This window comes from Aethina tumida, chromosome 2, assembly GCF_024364675.1.
Source record: "Aethina tumida isolate Nest 87 chromosome 2, icAetTumi1.1, whole genome shotgun sequence".
NCBI lineage: Eukaryota > Metazoa > Arthropoda > Insecta > Coleoptera > Nitidulidae > Aethina > Aethina tumida.
The window spans coordinates 31,079,590-31,099,563 of record NC_065436.1 but is presented as its reverse complement, the minus strand read 5'-3'; the positions used below and the strand labels follow the sequence as shown (position 1 = coordinate 31,099,563).

The 19,974-nt window shown below is 33.3% G+C and overlaps 1 protein-coding gene across 1 annotated transcript; it reads left to right on the top strand.

Moving 5' to 3' along the window:
• Window positions 1-1,380: 1,380 nt before the first annotated feature.
• Window positions 1,381-19,427, top strand: LOC109601993 (knirps-related protein). Its single transcript, XM_020018298.2, has 3 exons — window positions 1,381-2,310; window positions 15,031-15,108; window positions 17,053-19,427. Exons 2-3 carry the CDS (start codon window positions 15,031-15,033, stop codon window positions 18,001-18,003), a joined length of 1,029 nt encoding a protein of 342 aa, XP_019873857.2. The 5' UTR covers window positions 1,381-2,310; the 3' UTR covers window positions 18,004-19,427.
• The last annotated feature ends 547 nt before the right edge of the window (window positions 19,428-19,974 follow it).

Sequence of the window (19,974 nt, the reverse complement as noted above, 5' to 3'; positions counted from 1 at the left end):
ATTTTTCAATCGAATGATTTACTGGTATTTTATAGTTCATTTACGATAGAATATTCAATCAGCAGTTTTTTCTTTAATTTTCTATTCACACTAAAAAATTAAGAAAAATTATAAAATTTTATATGAACTAACCTTTACACAGTTTTAATGAACAATTTATTGGTATTTTTTAGTTCAATTATGAGAGAATATTTAGTCAGCAGATTGTTTTCTTTAATTTTAAAATCATATTATAAAGTAAATTATAAGAAAATATTAAGTCAGCAGTTATAAAAATTCATGAAAATTAAAATTATTTAATATAATAATTATATATATATATGTGTGTAATAAATATAATTATATGTACTAAATTTTATAATTTTTAATTGAATAATTAATTGAAATTTTATAGTTTAGTTATGAGAGTATATCCAGTTATCAATACTTATAACTGAATAATTTATTGTTACTTTTATATTTTTTAATTGAATAATTTAATATTTTTAGTTCATTTATGAGAGAATATTTAATCATTTAAATTCCAAATCATATTATAGAAACTAATAAAAATTATAAAGTTATGTATTTATTTATTTTTATAATACATAATAAAAGTTCATAGAAATGTGCTGAAATTTTTAGTTCATTTATGAGAGAATTACATTATAAAAATTCACGAAAATTAAAAAATTATGTGTGGGCTAAATTTTACAAATTTTAATTGAATAATATTGGAATTTTATAGTTCATTTATGAGAGAATATTCGGTTATCAATATTTATAATTGAATAATTTATTGGAACATTTATTTTATCTTTTTTAATTGAATATTTTAATATTTTTTACTTTATTTATGAGGGCATATTCAATCAGCAATATTTTTAATTGAGTAATTAGTTTGTACTTTTTGGTACATATATGAAACACTAAATTTTATACTTATTTAGAGTTAATTATTTACATTTGTCAGATCTTTTAACGGTTCAATTTGTTGGAATTTTTTAGTTAATAAGGATATTTTCTTACTCTTTTATATTTTTTCTTGAGTCACTGGTTTTTACCTTTTGATTTTCAAATCATATATTTATAAAAATACAAGAAAAAGCAAAATTATGAATAAATTTATTATATTTAGTTACATTTCTAAATGTAAATCATAAGAAACTTTTCAGTCAGCAGTTTTTTCTTTAATTTTCAGGTTTTAAAATTAGATTAATTTACATTTTTTATTAAAATATTTATTCCCACGTATTTAATAGTTAATTTTTCAGTCAGCAACTATTTCGTTCATGTTTCAGATCACAATATTTGAAAAATTTATGAAAACTGAAAATATTGTTGTCAATTTTCAGTTTATAAAAGAACCTTCCAGTTACCAGTTTTTTCTTTGAATTTTCAAATTAGATTTAATTTTATATTATGTAATTGATTTTTTTGTCGACTTATAAGAAAATCTTAAATACGTACTTGCCCATTTCACTTACAATCGACAACTGACAAAGTCAGAGGCAAAAAATGAATAATTACTAAGTGCAGTCATGGAATAAAAATGAAATAAATAATTGAAAATCCGCAGCAAGACATTCGTCGATAAGTCGATCGATCGACGGTGACACTGGCAAATCAAAACGCGAACTAGGGGAGCAGCGGGCGCATAATTTTTATCCCGCGTACTCGTGGGCATCCGTGCACAGTCTACCCCCACCCCGGTCGAAATCACACCAATGACTTGAAAGTTATAACGTAAAAACGGAGACGCTTGTCCGTATGCCACTAATTCAAACATCAATAATCCACCCCACCCGGAGCCTGGCCCCACCACCGTACCGCGGGTGTCTTCAACGGGCGACCAAGATCCATCCGAAATGCCCCCACCCGAATCGAACATCCGAACATCGGAGGTGTTTCTCCGTTCATTCTGCGATCGATGCTCACCACATCAACAACAACAACAACAACAACGACATCGCAACCCAACTCGATGAGCTCGCGCACGTTTCTCGATTTGCCGACGCTCAGCTGACACGGAGAATCGACGACGCACGACGCCGGACGCCCCGTGTGTTAAGTGACTTGTCAAACATCGTAGTGCAGATTTCCAAATTAACACCAGTGAAAGTGCCATCCGTCAACGACATCATCGTCATCATCATGATTGTTTGTCGCATTTACAAGTGATTATTTTTATTATTTGCCCGGAACGTGAAACTGGAATACAACACTTGACGATTTGTGATTTTATTTAATTTGTTTGTGGATACTCAATTGTTTGTGATAAACGGCCGCCAAGTGACCGATCTTCCTTGATTGTCACAGCGAATTTTCAAGGTACGTTCAAGCACTTTTAGTTTTTAAACGGTTTCGATCAAATGACTGCAACGATCGATCAGACGACGAACCTTTACTCACACTCAAATTTGTACAACAATTAATCTGGTTAATTGTTATGTGGATTGTTTGAAAATAACTGATCAATTATTATTATTTTTCACAGAAGTAGCTTAAAAAATTTTAATTAATTAATTTTACGTTTTAAAAATTGTTAATCTAATCAACAGAATTCATAATTTTATGATGATTCATATAAATTTTATAATTGGGCCACTCGAAACCATTTATTTAAAAAATAGCCTCATAAATCACAAAAATTAATAAAAAACACAACTGTAATTTATTATCACATTTAAACTATAAATAAATTTAATTGAATATTAACATAATTATATATGAACCCAATAAACAAAAATTGATTTTTCAATATTAACTTTAAGCAACAAATGATTTACTTGTATTATAACATATAATTTATAATAATTTGGCGGTAAAGTCATAAAAATATTATAGATAAGTTACAGTTGGTTTTATTCTTGTCCTGCGGTGTACACTTTAATAAAAAATAAGAAGACGAACCCAACAGTCAAAAATTCATTTTTTAATTTATTATTTTTTATATAAAATATTAATTATTACAGGTTGTAAGTTAAATCAACACTAATTATCCCAAAATTTAATTTCTGATTTTTTTCTTTTTCTTGTAAACTTTAATGGAGGATTAAAAGAGAAACTCAAAATACAAACATTAATTCATATCTTTAAAGATATTATAATAATTAAGGAGTAAAACTAAAATCACAAAAAAAATATTAAAATGTTATGAAAACATTTTTGCTGGTTTAGTTGTTGTCCTATGTTGTAGACTTTAATGTGGGGTTAGGAGAAGAACCTGATGGCTAAAAAATACTTTTTTAATTGCAATTTTAAATGTTCATTTTATTATGTTTATTATAAACTATAATGAGGCGAATTCATACTGAAGAAACTACAAAATAATGTATAAGAATTTGAAAAAATTGAAGAAATGTTTTGTTAGTTTTGTTCTATATTAATACCATAGACTTTAACAGAGAGTTAGAAGGCGAGTTAATTATTTTTATAATAAAATATTAAACTACAAATTTGATATAATTATGTTATTGAATTGATAAATAGAAGACATTTTTGCTAGTAGCTTGTAGACTTTATTAGAGGGTTATAACTAGAACCCAATACTGAATAGAATATTCATTCTTAGTTTAAATATTAATTAAATTATTTTTATTGTAGTTTTTAAAATATATTTTATATATTAAACCAATATTTTGACTTAGAGTGGCAAATTTCCACAAATAAACTACAAAGAACTTAGTTTTTTCTATTTTATAACATAGATTTTAATAGAGAATTAGAAAATAAGTTAATCATTTTTTTCTGTTGAATTTATTTTATAATTGAGTATTAAATTATATTGTTAAATAAACAATAAAATTAATCATAAAAATTTTAAAGTTCCTTTGTTTTTTCTACTTTACAACATAGGGTTAGAAAACGAACCCAATAGTCAAAAATTCAATTTTTTAATACTAAGTATAAATTACCTTTAATATTACAAAATTGATAAATTGAAGTTTGTTTTGACCTTTTTCTACCTCGTAAACTTTATTACAGGGTTTTAACTAGAACCCAAAACACAATAGAACATTAATTCTTATTTTAAATATCTATTAAATTATTCTTATTATAGGTACTAAACAGTCATGTATAGGTTAAAACATTATTTTGACTTAGAGTAGCAAATAAATAAACTATAAAATAAATCATAAGAAATTCAAGTTTTCTTAGATTTTTCTACTTCATAACATGGATTTTAATAGAGAGTTAGAATACGAACCCAATAGTCAAAAACTAATTTTTTAATTTATTCTTTAAATATCTAGTTCATTATTAATATAAAGTATTAAACTACTTATTAAATAAATTAAAGCAAATTTTTTATCCATCTTCTACACAACAAAAAAAAAATAATTATTTATTTAAATAATAATAATACTTATATAAGAAAATATTAATCAATATTTTTGTTGATATTAATATCCAATAAATAAACTAATAAATTATTGTTCACAAGAATATTAATGAAGTGGGAAAATTTTTGGCAGTTTTGTTTTTAATAATTGTTTAAAATTCTATTTTTGTTCAACCTTCAAAACTTAATCACAAAATTAATTGCCCCAAACTAACAATAGCTTGTAATTTGAAAAAAAAACAATTAATGCACATTTAGCTATTTTCGTCGGAAATCGGTAGTAGCAATGTTTCCTATTTAATAAAAAAAAAATGACGTTCCGTCCAGAACAACGAGACGTCTATCAGAAAACTAATAGGTTCATTATCGGTCTGACATGTCCGACGTCCGAGGATCAATTTAAAAGAGTTAACTTTTGATGGGTATATTACGAAAGATTAATATCTGGCTCGAGAGAGGAACTAATCCGGCAATTAAGCCATAAAACCGAATTGCCTTTGAATGCACGGGATTTTGTGGTGCTGAGGTAATTTCATGGAGTTTACTTGCTACTTAACTGGACCCTAGGTGGTAACCCTTTCTTCCCCGTTAATCGCCGTCGTCGCTCGTTTAACTCGCAACGACTTTAGGTACACCCTTTGGCCGTTTAATCCGACTTTTAACCTGACTTAAGGCAATAATTTTAATTGCCCGGTGAATGAAAATCGTTTTTCCCCAATGTTGTTCGTGGAATATTGTGTGTGTGTGTTGGGCGTGCCCCGTTAACACGGCAAAGATCCTGAACACTGTGGGAATCTTTCGTTTTTACTTTCTAGATTGTCTGTTTATTTATTCGATATCGCCTCGAGAGCGGCTCGCACACGAGAAATCAGAACGTGGCTAATTTTTTCGAAGTGCTAATGCACAAAACAAATTTTACCTTCGTATCGGTAACACACTTTTTTTGGGCCGTCCTAAAATAATCGTTTATTTGGAGCGTGCGACGCAACAAATCAATTAACGTGGAGCGGGTGTAACATCAAAGGTCGCCGAGACGTTTTAATAAAATTGTTTTGCGTACAAGTGTATCGTAAATTTACTATTTAATTAGATCGACAAATAAACTCCATTAAACGCTGCTTATATTGTTGACTTAATGTGGACGATACAAAAATTATAATAATTAAAGTTAAACGTTGAATAATTGGTGGCATGCGGAGGACGACCTTACGACAAATTTCAACGAGTAAAAAAAACTTAAATTAAACAATAAAATACCAAAATTCCGCTATAAAACCGGGTTTTACGACACCAATTAAGACTCTAAATCTAACACCGAAGAACGAATATGGCACCATAAAACCCTCGAATCAGATAAGCCCCATTAATTAATCGATCTTCATTGTGAACGCGTCTCCGATCATTCGTTTTTGCCTTCCTGACAGCCAGTCGATTGTTGAACGAAGCTCGATAGGTAGCTTAAAATAATAAAAGACAATTCAATATTATTCAGTAGCTTTGTCAATATTTTCATAACGTACAGCATAAATTTAATGTACAATGGGTGCATGCCCGTTATCCAAACAAACGAAGACTCGATGGTGATTCTGTATCGACCGGACTGAACACACACGTAAAGTACCAACTCCAGTACCCGGTGCGCCATCTATGTTCACGACGGCGAAGCGCCGGGACGAGTCGACTCCGTTCCTTAAATTTCAATTTATTTTTTTTTTTTTTTTTGAAAGAAAGTCACCCCCGGGGAAAATACATCGCGGTTGCCTTATAAAACGAATTAATTAAAGAAAAATCCTAATCGGTCCGCGCCAGTTCGAGGAATGTCACCTGAACTGGCGGATTAATCCATAAAAATTGGTGCAGGTTGACATAATTATACGTAGGAATGAGTCTGCGGTATGTGGCGGTTTACATAGTTAAAATAATTGTGGTTTTCGCTAATCGCATTAAAGAGTTATAATTATGGTTAGGATTTCAGCCTCGTACCGCCGTATCGGATATTGTGTTGCATTTTTTAACATTTCCAACGCAATTAATTAAACATAAACGTCGATTAAACAAATTAGGAACGGGTCCGGTTGGTCTAATCGATTAGCAATGATTTTTTCGTCGGTCCAGGCGGAATTAAAACATCACATAAATAAGGCGGACCAGATATTTTGAATAGCTGATGTAAAACCGAAATGCAAATTCGATTTTTTTTTTCTTTCGTATTTTTTAACGTCCCAAATTGTGTTTTATGAATAATTATACGAATGGTGAAACTCATCTCGGCAAATTTTTTGATATATGGCAACAGAAACTGGTTTTATTGGGTATAATCGCGAATAAATAGCCGATTAGGTGAATCCTCGGCAAAATGGAACAAGTTTATATAATTAAAACTGGTAATTTAACGGGCAAGAAGAAAATACCGCATGCATAATTAAATGCTTATAATTGTTTTAGATGTTAAGATATAGATTGACATTTGGAAAATGTCAGCAATACGCTGCGAACACGAAATATTATCACGATTGAAATCGTTTCTTTTCCACTTTGGAAATCCGACGGTAATTACCGGCGATTACGGCGCGAAATTTATTTTCGATATCGACCCGCGCAATAAAATAAACACTTTTTGACAACCATCTCATAAACTCTCGTTCAAATACGTACTAATAAATGTGAATGTGTGGCGATTAAACCTGATTATTTCTGATATTTATTATTTTACCAAATGCCCATTTATACTTTGCCATTAGTAAGATAGAAAAGGAAAATAATTAAAATATAATAGATAATAATTGTTCCAATAATTGTCATTAAATATAATGATTCAAACTTATTTTCTCTAATATTTTATAAATTTTAATTATATTCGTTAAATTAATATTTATTTTTCTCAAAATTAATAAATTATATTTTTTGTAATTTTATTTTTAAGATAAATAAATTATTTTTCACATTTTTTATCACATAGAACAAGCAAATATTTAAATTATTGCTCATTATAATACTGTATAATATTTAATTTTACATTTTACTTATAATATTCATTAAATATCTATAAAATTTAGTAACAAAACAACGTCAAAAAATACAATTTACTCTTTGTCATTAACAAAATATCAGAAAAAGAGGATAATTAAAATATGGAATCGCACAATTGATTATATTTTAATAATTATTAAAGCAGGAGTCATAAAATATCTTGATTAAAAATGATTATTTATCATATTTATAAATTATAATTATAATTATCAAAATAAAATTAATTTCTGTCAAGGTAATAAATTATATTTTATCGTAATTTTAAGAGAAATAAATTATATTTTGGTAATTATATTGTTTTTTCCAAATTATATTACCTAGAACAAGCATATATTTAAATTATTGCTCATTATAATATTGTAAAACATGTAATTTTACATTTCACTAATAAAATTCATTAAAAATCTATAAAAACGTCAGTCAATTTACTCTTTAGTAGTAACATACAAGACTAGAAACAAAGAATAGCTGAAAAGCAGTTATCGTGGTATGTGATGATTAAACTTCTTATATTATTTCTGTTATTTATATTATAATTGTTAAATTAAGGTGTAGTTCTCAAAATACCTTTTACTGTAAATTTAAGATTTAAGAGACTTAACTTATATTCTCAAAATTATATCATTTTTTTACATTTTTTAGTCTAAAACAGACAAGTATTTATATTATTGTTCATTATAACATTGTAAAACATATAATTTTATATTTCACTGTCAAAATTCATTAAAAATCTATAAAACAAAAGTCAAAAAATATACGAAAAGTCAGTTTACACTTTGCCATTAGAAAAAGGAGAAGTCCTTTATAATTATTTTAATTTCTACGTATTTTATTGCTTAAAAGAAATAAATATTTAGATTATTGTTCATTATAATGTTTTAAAACATTTATTTTTACACTTTAATGACAAAAATCTACAAATATAATAAAAAGACAACTTCAAAAATCAATTTAAGGAAAGTTAATTTACACGTACCCAATAGTGAAAGAATAATTAAAATATAGATTTGTACCTATACTAAAATTACATTTTAACAATTATTTTAAAATATAAACTGATTATTTGTTATAGACATCATAATTATAATTGTCAAAATAAGTTTCACTTTTCTTAAAATAATATAATTTTTACATATTTTATTACTTAAAACAAACAAATAATTCAAATTATTGCTCATTATAATATTGTAAAACATGTAATTTAACACTTTACTGATAAAAGTCATTAAAAATCTATAAAAATAGTAACAAAGGCAACGTGAGAAATTATTTTACAAAAAGTTAATTTACACTTTACCATTTGAAGAAGAAAAGAAATAGACGGTAATTAAAATATGGTTTAAACGTGATTATTTCTGATAATTATAAATTATAACTGTAATCGCCAAAATAAAAATTACATCTCTTAAAACATTAAATCACATTTTCTTGTAATTTTATTACTTAGAACAGACAAAAATTAAATTATTGCTCATTAAAATATAGTAAAACATGTAATTTTACACATTACCGATAACATACATTAAAGCCCAACCGAAAAAAGGGGACTAGTAATAAAAAAAATTAAGGCACGGAACGGACACGTAATTCCGTGTCCGGATCGGGCAGGCCGAATCGCCCGTCGACGCCGCGGCCGGCGAAAGAACAAAGAGATCCGGATCTGGGCACTATCGGGTGTGGAATGATTGATGGGCCGGCGAAACGGGCACTAAACGGTGCGGTACCAACGCGCGCTCGTGAAGCCTCAATTCAACACCTTCGACGTTTCGATCGGAACCGCGATTAACGCCAAACCACTTCGCCGCCACTCTCCGTGGCACTTATTATGTGGTAGGTGGTAACCAATACCCATCTGGGTTGTGGATCCTCTTTTTTTTTTCTTACATCTTCGAGCCTTATCTTTATTACTCGCGGAGCGGTGGACGAAAATCGGAAATTCGTTACGCCGTTTTAGCGGGGCGGCGGCGTCGGCGGCCCGATCGCGGCACCGGGCGTTCATCGGCCGTTATCGCCGGCCCCAATCGTGGAAATGCTGGCGTTTTACGTTTTTCTCTTTTTAAGGTTTTACGATCGATCGATCGACGAACACGATCGCTTTTAGTTGAGGTAAAAAATGCACGGGGGGATTCTAACACACACACACTCGTGCCATATCTATCCTTGAAGTGAGGCTCCTTTGTGATGGACGACCCTTTCATTAAAATCACAATTGCATACAATCACACTGTCCGGCTTGAAAAGCAAAAAAAATAAATACGGTTTCATTAAATATCGCTTTGTTCGCTGTAATTAAGTCGGTAGGTACGATATAAAATGTACGCAACCAATAAATAAAGTTATTTCGATGCCATTAAAAACAAGGATGTATTTTGTAATTAATGTTAAGTTTTTTTCATTAAAACATAGTTAAATGTAAGACTGTTTTGCATCGACATGTTGTAGTCTTTAGCAAAAATTAAACGATACAAATATTTTATTATTATTGTTTTGATTATTTATAAAGATGATTGTATTAATTGAATAAACAACACGCCTTTAACACATAATTAACAATTAAGATAAATTTTAAGTGGCATACACACGAATTTACATTTATTTAAGTTGACTGGTAATTATCGTCGACAGATGTTAACTTTGAATACGTGTTTATTTATGCCGGACAAAATTAATGATTTTTTTGTATAATAAATTCCTTTTTCCAATTAGATAAAATAACTGTTTTCGATGAGGCAAAAGTAGAAATAACCATTATCGTGTGTGTACTGTAATTTAATTCAAAAGCTTTTAAATAACAGAGATTTACTGTTCTCAAATTAAAAAAATATATGTTCATTGTGCGCATGAGCAGAAGCAGTTTGACATTTGTGTAGGTAAAGTAGATACCAAACTCTGCTCTTGTGTTTGAATGTTTCACAGCGGAGGAAAATATTTAAGACAACATAAATTTAGTACAGAACAGCAGAGGAGAGAGAAATTACAGCAAAGCTTTTCGGCAGGTAAAAGCAATAGATCCAGTAATCAAATTAAAAAATATATGTATATATATTGGTGGGTCAAAAAAGTAGATATCTACTTTACCCAGACAAACGTCAAGTTCCTATGCTTCTTCTGCTCATGCGTACTAGGCACTTCGAGCTATCATTCATTGGAGACGATTCGAGTGTGATATTAATTTGGTGCGTGAGTAGATCCTTATCAAATTCGAACTTTTGACGTGATAAAAACATCGGGCTGTCATCGACGTTCAATTGATCCGTCCCGGATCATTATACGGCGAACGGGCGTCGATGAAAAATAAAATGTCGTTGAATAATGGCAGGGAAAGAAAAATGATCTATTTGTTTGTCCGTCAATGTGTATCCCGTACGCATCAGACACATGTTGTTGCGTTCTCGGTCCATTATTTAGTTAGTTTATTGTTGGACGGATCGACGTGATAAACGCTTTTCATCAAACTAGCAATTTAAAGTGATTTATTAAACAAGCGCATTGTGACGGACGTGATCCGCAAATAAAAAAAAATTATATCAACGCCGAATATAAGGAGGTATAATTGACATTTCTTTGTCTGGGATTTTTTTCTATTTGCAAGTGTATCGGGGCCAACAATGCGATCGGTTTATGAAAGCGTTGTTAAACTTCGATTATTTGAAAGCTTTTGAATTAAATTACAGTTTACACGCACATACACACATGGTAATGGGGATTTCTTTATTTTTTACCTTGTTGGAAACAGTTATTTTATCTTTTAATAATTTTACATTTTACATTTGAAAATATAATTTGGTTTTCATTGGCATTGCTCACAACAATAAACAATTCTGTAACAAGTTTAAAATGTATATACGAACTGAACAAAAATCTGAAAAGTTAGATTTCTACTTTACCCATACAAATGTCAAACTTGTATGGTTTCACTGTCTTTAAAGGGCATACGCGCCAAATATTTTAAAATAGCTTTATTAATTTTTCAACACTGTTAGACATTTGTTTAATCAGACAACATTAAATTTTTCTTCTAAAAACAAATTATGTACACTTCAGCTCAGCACAGAGATCAAATTTCAGATGTGTTAAGTTAGATTTCTGCTTTACCCACACATATGTCAAACTTTTGGAGTTTCATTGATACAAAATTTAACTAATTTTAAAATTATTCCATATTTCTTCACGGTTGTGAGACATATAAATATCAATTTTTAATTTGGTAACTTTAAATTGTCTCTCACAAAGTAAACTGAAAATCTCTCTAAACTAAACCTTATTAAAATTTGACATTTATGTAGGTAAATTAGAGACCTAACCCAAGAACGGTTTCCAAATTTAAAAACAGCCACAGAAAACCTCGTACAATCCTGAACTAGAACGTATTAATTTAGTGAGTCCAATGTGACACGAATTTTCAGCATTTTGAGTCAGCTTTATGAATAATTTATGCGGAAACGGTGTATAATTACTCGAAAAACTGCCCTCAATCCGTCCATCTTTGCGAAATTTATCGACCATTTTTATGGCGATTGCCATTGTTTAAGACGATACGTTGTCAACGCACGCAATTTATTGCATGTCAGAGGCGGTTTGGGTTAGTTTCTATAAATAAATAAATCACCGCGACGAGTTTCGGTCGTTTCGATTCATGAATAAAAAATGTCACGTGGTCATATTTTGTTTTATGCCCGAGTATTTCGTTTGGGGCCTTGTATAATGCAACGATATTATTGAGATTGTCTGGTGTAATTACGAATGGTACTGTCAAGTATGGTTTATTGTTTGTTAGGAATCAGTAACGGCTCATTGCATTCCGAGTTTTATTTCCCATACCCTTTAAAGAGAGGAGGATAAAAGTGTCGAGTTATCTGATTTAGAATATACCATATTGGGTTATGTCAAAAACCTAATTGCTCAATGGCCACGACGGCCGGTGCATGCAAAGGCTAATTATTTAAGCAGATAATTTTAATTCGCCGTTAGGCAAGAATTAAATGTGTCCACATGCGTGTAAATTTTGTAGACCCGACAAAGTAGTTGGGTCACAGGAACAAACGATTTTAAAACAATTGTTTTCACTTTCCTTGAGTCTATTTTATATATCATTTAACTAAATGCAGATTTCAAAACTGATAAGGTACTTATTTATTGTACCCATTGCACAAGTGCAGCCAACCATTATCTTTGTGCAATACATTGTCTACAAAATTACTATATTATTGTAAATAAATACCAGCTAATCCTTCGCAAACACGCCCGGCGACGAACGTTGCCGAAACCGAAACGCGAAGCCGCACATTGTAACGTACGAATTTGTAACATTGTAACCATCCGCCGCCGTCGTAAGGAAACGAGAAAAAGCACGATGGGACCACCTGGGCCCCGTGACACGGGGTCAAAAAAAAAATAATGGAGTTGAGAAGACAAAGCGTATAAGTGTAAAAGAAGTGCAAGAATGTTTTATGGGTTTTTCGTTAGCGTCGCACACACAGTGTGTCCTCCGATGCGGCGCACTTGCACCGGGCCGTAAAACGCAAGAATGCGAGTTCATGTTCGGGGAATTTACGGTCGGCATTGTTCTGCTCCTCTTTATGCACTCCATTACATTATAAATTCGAGTCGCGGCCCGATGTCGCTGATGCGCCACTGACATACCGAACCCGCCACCCCGAGTCAAAATCGAAATTCCTCCGGGTTATCGGCTGCGTTTCCAGTCGAAGATGGAAGTTGCTCCAGCGGGCGGTTGGTTGAAATGTCCACCAAATGCGGTTATGTTAATCTTTCGAATCAGGGAATCACGTACATTTTTTGAGAAGTGCTGAGTACTTTTTTACCATAAATATGCAATATTACACGTGTGTACATTATAAGTAAACTTGTTTTACTGTACTTCTACTTCTTTTTAAAATATGCTGAGTACTTTTTAACCATAAATATACAACATTACATTAATATATGCAATAATTATCTTTATACTTATCTCCAAAAAATATTGAGTGCATTTTATCTTTAAGTACTTCTCCTTAAAAAGATAATAAAGAAGTTTTATCGGTGAGTTTTACTATACCTACTTATATATTTTTTTAAATATGCTGAGTACTTTTTAACCATAAATATACAATATTATTAGTATGTTACAAGCAATATTTAAATCTTTATACTCATCTAAAAAAAAAAACAAATATTGAGTAAATTTTAATCATAAGTACGTTTTAAGTAAGTTTTGCTGTGGTTATGCATCTCTAAAATGCTGAATATAATTCTCACTGCTCCCTTACCTTCTCAGTCGCCTCCACCCACATATGTTACAGTTTCCACGTAATATCCATAACCGTCTCATGAAATTCCGTTTTTTAATGCCTCTTTTAACACAATAGCGGCATTTTGATTAATGGTGCTGCCAATCCGACACACGCATTGTATTAAGCCGATTCAGAGAAAAAGCACAGTCACTTTAAAGGTGTCGACCGAAAAGATTACGCCCTAATTTGTCGTCAATCTCACGGATGGCATGTTTGCCGTTTTTTATTTAACGCCCCTCGAAGCTTATTTCAAAAATTTGTCCGAAAATTATCGCAAGTCATCTCGTTATTATGTTACCTAAGTTCGACATCTGGTTTTCATCCCTAACATCGTCTAATCCTCCCGCTTTTCTCCGGCGTTCATCGTAATTACCTGCATATTAACCTTGTCCTCAAAATTTTAAAACTATTTTTTATGGGCAGCCTTAAAACGTCGGCCTCGCGATCCGCCAGTTTTGTAAGCTTCCCGTTCCGGACCTGAAAATCTAAAGACGCAGAACTAACAAAATCCAGCGACAATAAATTATCCAAATCCCAATTAACATACCGATATTAAAAATCGATTTGAAACGGTAAACCTCGAAAACATGCATAATTTAATGGCACCCAAGTCACTTGTGTAATTCATTGGATATTTTTTTTTCTCTGCCTCGTGTTTTGCGTACCTTTGTTTTTATCTGGCTCCATTAAACATTAATACAATAGTCGGATATATCGTTACGTCAATCTTCATTTAAGAATTTTTAATTACATTGTCTTATTCAAGGATAGTCTAGATTTTTTTAATACGCTTTACAGATCATATCTGAGCCGTCGTTGTTAAACACACTGCAATTTTTATTGTTTCCATTTCTTAATAATTAAAATTAATTATCGCCGTTTTTAGCAATACGCACGTAACTTTTGAGGTGTTTAAGCACTCGAAATTGTGAATTAGATGGCCAAGATAGGCTCCTAAGATAATTAACTTCGAAACCGGTTCGTCTAAACACCCGAGAAATTGTTAGGATTCATATTTTAACAGGAGACATGTCCCACACCGTGTACCGCGTACATTAAAACAGCATTTCCATTACAAGTTAAGTCGGTTGATTAACAAAAACGCCATAAAGCTACCTATAATATGTGTGAAACTAATCTCCGTACTCTCCAATCCAGGTCACGACCTCTTGTGTGACCTCAATAGACCCATAAAGATCGTTATTTCAAACACATCTACACGACCTAAAAACTAACGAAAAGAGAGAAAAAAAACCCACCAAATTGCCCGGCACCGTCTAATTGTCCGAAATTAATTTTTCGGATGTAATAAGGTTAGGTGTTTGTGGTGCACATGTTGCTTTTATTTAATAAATTGATTGTTCAATTGTTGCGTTAATTTTGCAGATGAACCAGACGTGCAAAGTGTGCGGCGAACCAGCGGCGGGTTTCCATTTCGGAGCCTTCACGTGCGAAGGATGCAAGGTAATTAAAACATTTCGTATTTTAATAACACACAACGCAAACACACATTCGACATCGTTTATCGAACGTTGGGAAACTTTCATTTACATACTTTTATGCATCGCGTTTATACATGCATCACATAAACAAAGATTACATTGTTAAGTGTTACTGTAAATATATCTGCGAGTTTCATTCTTTGGACAGTTAAACTTTTCGATTTCACCCATAAAAACCGAAGCGGGAGTGTTAATTACCCAAACTTAATTAAAAGTTTCCCCTTTAATTCGTTAGACATTTAAACGTTTTTTTTTTTTTTTTTGTTTAGTGTCGTAAATCGACCTTTCCGTTAGATCGAAGCCAGAAATGAAAATTGGAAAAAACTTATCCGGTTCAATAATTCCGAAGCTTTTTTGCAAGACCTTATATTGAAACAGTTTAGTAACAATCGAGCGTATTCATTAACCTGTTTTCTTGTTACAAGACGTATCAACCATGTTAAAAAATAACTACAGTAATCCATTAATGAATACTATAAAATTTCGATTGCTTTTCCTCTATCGCAGGTTATGCAACGCGACACGCAACGCACTGCACTTCGAATATCTAATGAAGACACATCTTTTTATGTACAAAGTACATACAGTGTGACCTCATAAAATTTGTATTTTAGTATAAAAAGTAGTATTTATGGATAAAATCAACTTTTTTTGGCCTACTGGATAATTTTTTTGGTGTGTAAATTGAAGAAACCATCAACAAATTTTTTACAGCAAATCTATCTACACCACTGGATTAAGTACCCCCTTAAATGAATTTATACCAAATTTTACAAAAAAATTATACATACTCATAATTCTATGGGAAACTTAAAAGTCCTATCCTTCTTATACATTTATTTTTTTGAAGGCCACCCTCATAAAATTTGTTTTTTTTATCCGATTTTTTTTCAATTGTAGAGCATTAAAATTAATTAAAAAAATTTCGCTCTCAAATTGGCGGTACTGTATTTAAACTTGGACCAGACATTGCAACTGGACTTAAATTAAGAAAGTCCAAAGACAAATAAGTTTCTAGCAATTGACAAAAGTATTACAGGTTCACTGATTGTGGACTACTGTCCCTAATTTGCACCTATCACGGTCTTCCCACTAAATCATCCTCCTTTTAATTAACACTTTCTCTTTCCCCAATACGTTGCCCGCAGTTAGCGAGAACCTTCGATCAATTAGTGCTTGCAATTAAACCTTCACATTAAATAAATTGGCAAGAATTCGTTGCCCCCGTAGAATAAAAACAAACAATTGACAATAGACGGCTGTAGAGCGTGTAATGTGGCCGAGTTTTCATGCCAGACCGATTCGGAAATCGAAAATTATGACGTAACTGTGTCGCCGTTGGACAGGACGACGAAGGTAAATCGTATCGTCACGCAACTACGTGCAACAATGGCGCCATGTCGCGACATCCGATGCTCTAGAGCAACTAGAGCGTGTCCGTGTAGCTTCTTCATCCTTTCGAACCTTTTGCGAGCCCTTTCGCGGTGTTTTATTGTTAAGAGTTTTGAGGAAACGATCCGGAATCGGTATCATTGTCTAGGTTAGCAGCAGCCGGGCAAACGAAACCGCAAGTGTCCCAATGCGTTGTAGGTGTAAGCAGGCATTGTTTTGCCGCGTGTGACCGATTTGCATAACGGCAGCCCTCCCGATTTGAATATAATTGCATGCAATTAGTCGCCGATTACACAGTTGGCCAGTGGAGCGATCGGAGCGGGAAAGTGTTAAAAGTGTTGCACGCCGTCTGCGTGCCGTTCTTGTCCCGCTTACGTCACCGTCCGGGCCTCCGATTTCCGACACACTGAACTGTTTGGGCACTCGACCCCAAACGCTCCTCTCCGACCACTGTGACGTAACGTCGTTGTTGTTTACATCTTAATGGAATATTAATTTTTCCTTTTTGTTTCAGTCCTTCTTCGGAAGATCCTACAACAACTTGAGTTCGATCTCCGAGTGCAAGAACAACGGGGAGTGCGTGATCAACAAGAAGAACAGAACGGCCTGCAAGGCCTGTCGGCTGCGAAAGTGCCTGCTTGTAGGGATGTCGAAGAGCGGGTCCAGATACGGCAGACGGTCCAACTGGTTCAAGATCCACTGCTTGCTCCAGGAACAGCAACAGCAACAGCAGCAACAGCAGGCGGGCCAAACGATAATGAGTCCGGGTCTGAAGCAACCGCCGCAGAAGATGCCGTCGCCCCATCACCCGCCACTGGGCCCTCTGGGTCTCCTAGGTGCCCAGCCATTCCCGCCGCAACTCCTGCACCTGCCCAAAACGAAGGAGGAGCTGATGCTTCTGGGACTGGACGACTACAAGCACTCGGCGTCGCCGTCGGTCAGCTCGCCCGAATCGCACAACTCCGATTCGTCCGTGGAAGTGAGCGACGCACGTCGTCTGCCCCTGTTTCCCGGCCTGTTGCCACCCACGTTCCTGCCGCCCTCCGGTCTCCTGTTCCCGACCGGCTACCCGCCTCTCTATCCCGGCCTGCTGCAGCCGGCCAATAACAACAACAGACTCATGCGCAACCACAACCCGGGCGTCGAGGCGTTCAACAAGAGGGTGTTCTTGGACGCCGTGCTGCAGTCGCAGCGATCGCCCACGCCGGAGGAGATCGAGAGTCCGGTACCGGCCGCGGCCGCCTCGCCCATCCAGGACGACCCCATCGACTTGAGCATGAAGACGTTGAGCGAGCGGGGCTCGTCGCCGGCGCAGAGCGAGCGGTCGGGGTCCATTGCGACGGAAAGGGGCGCCGGCAGCGACGCGGACGAGGAGAGCGACTGCTGCGACTCGGACAGGGAGCACGAGCTGAACAGGATCAAGATCGCGAGGCCGACACCCCTCGATCTTACCACCAAAGTCTAGTGATAAAAACGTACATAATTTTCTAATTGATTGATATTTATGGCCGCGTCGTACTGAACGAACGGACGCCGGCGGTACGGGACCGTACCTGACGTGTGCTGCGTGACTTTGGATGTTCGCCCATCCGATCGGGTTTATGTTACACATCACGAAAACACAAAGCGACCGACCAAACAATCGGTTGTGCTTATATCACGCCACCTGAATCCTCGTCCGCCCTGTCAAATGTGCGAGATGGATTTTTTTTAATTGATACATAAAGGAGGAATTCGAATCGGACTTAATTGTCGGGCATTGTCTCAAAGAGCGAAGATCTAGATCGACGTCCGTCGTGGGAAACTTGATTATATGGTATTGAACGGAGCGGGGCCCCGTTGACAGCCTCGCACATCTTCTCTTTTCATCGGCACTCAACCGCCCGACCAGGAACAATGCGGCATTAATGCGCAACACTTAATCAACATCGCCTCGGCTTGACCTCATCGCACATGCCACTTTTCCCACAATAAAAAAATGTGTGGACGGACGGAAAAGTCCTTTCCAAATCCGAATGCCGTATGGGTGGCCCCGGTCGCGGCGTCATCACGCACGTAGCTGCGATGCGAACGCACATTATGGAGGATGTTGAATGCGCCGTAAATCCGATCGCATTAACGGCCCGCCCTTAACCGGCGCTTTGTCCTGCATATTAAAAACGGAATAATAACGTCACGTTACCAATAAAATATGATAGTTTAGTATGTAAGGAACGAGCACACAGCAGGTACACCACCGTTCGTAAAACTTTACTGTCTGCCCATCAAATTGTGCGGCTTGTTTTCACTTTCGCAGCACACTAAAATCGTTAGAGTGAACACTGAACGTTGTATAAAAGCAATTTTATTGTACATAGTATTTAAATTAAATTAATTTGTATAGAAATTCTAGTGATATGTTGTCAGAGCTGCTCCATTTCAAATTGTGAATACACTTGGCCAGTATGTTTGTATTCGTTTTATCGAACAAATTTTAGTTTTATTGTTTCCGTTTTTTTTTCCTTGTACATATTGTATGTAGATTATTTTTGAGCAGTGCAATGTTAGATGTTGTTTTAATTTATTTACAATTATTTTCCGGATTCTCTCCGGAATTTTACTTTTAGAGATAATTGTTATGTTTCTAATAATATATTGAAACCGATCCAGTTTCAAATGGGCCAATTCTATTGGGCATTTTTTATATACAAATTGTAAATGTATTTTTATTATATATATGTTGTTAATGAATATGTTTTGTTTGAATGTATCTGATAGCAATCCTGTCTGATTTCTGGGGACAAGGGCCAGTTATGTATGTGAGAATGTGTGTAGATACAATGAGCGTTTCTGTAAGGTACATGTTGCATTAAAACAAAAAAATAAAATCATTTTCTCTTCTGAATTATATTTTTACTTGTTTTATTTACAAATACATATAAATAATCCACAATTATTCCAGATATTTTTAAATTCATACAGTTAAAGTTAAATATAAAAAGTTAAAACAAAAAAAAATAACACTACATTTAAATAAAAAAATAATTAATTTTAATTAAAATAGAAAAATCAAAAATTTAATTAAAATAATGAATTGAAATTTTTATTTTTACATGAAATTTAAAAATATAATAATAAAATATTAAAATAAAAAGATTAAAATTTTTATTTTGAAATTGAAAAATAATAATAAATAAAACAATAAATTGAAGTAAACAGGACATTCTCATTTTTTAATAATAACAAAAATAAATAAATATTTTTAATATTAACAAAAATAAATAAATAAATTAAAATATTAAAATAATATTTTTTTATTAAATTTGTAAAATTACAAAAATAAAACAATAAATAAAAAATTTGTTTAATTAAATTTGAAAAGCTAAATAGAAAGAAAAAAGATAATTGAAATAATTATAAATTATAATATATAATTATTATAAATTATATTATAAAA

Bases quoted from the DNA above. Each gene is read 5' to 3' on its own strand.
- LOC109601993 (XM_020018298.2), top strand. From the start codon at position 15,031: ATGAACCAGACGTGCAAAGTGTGCGGCGAACCAGCGGCGGGTTTCCAT. The intron at 15,109-17,052 runs GTAATTAAAACA...TTTTTGTTTCAG, and splicing joins TCACGTGCGAAGGATGCAAG to TCCTTCTTCGGAAGATCCTA.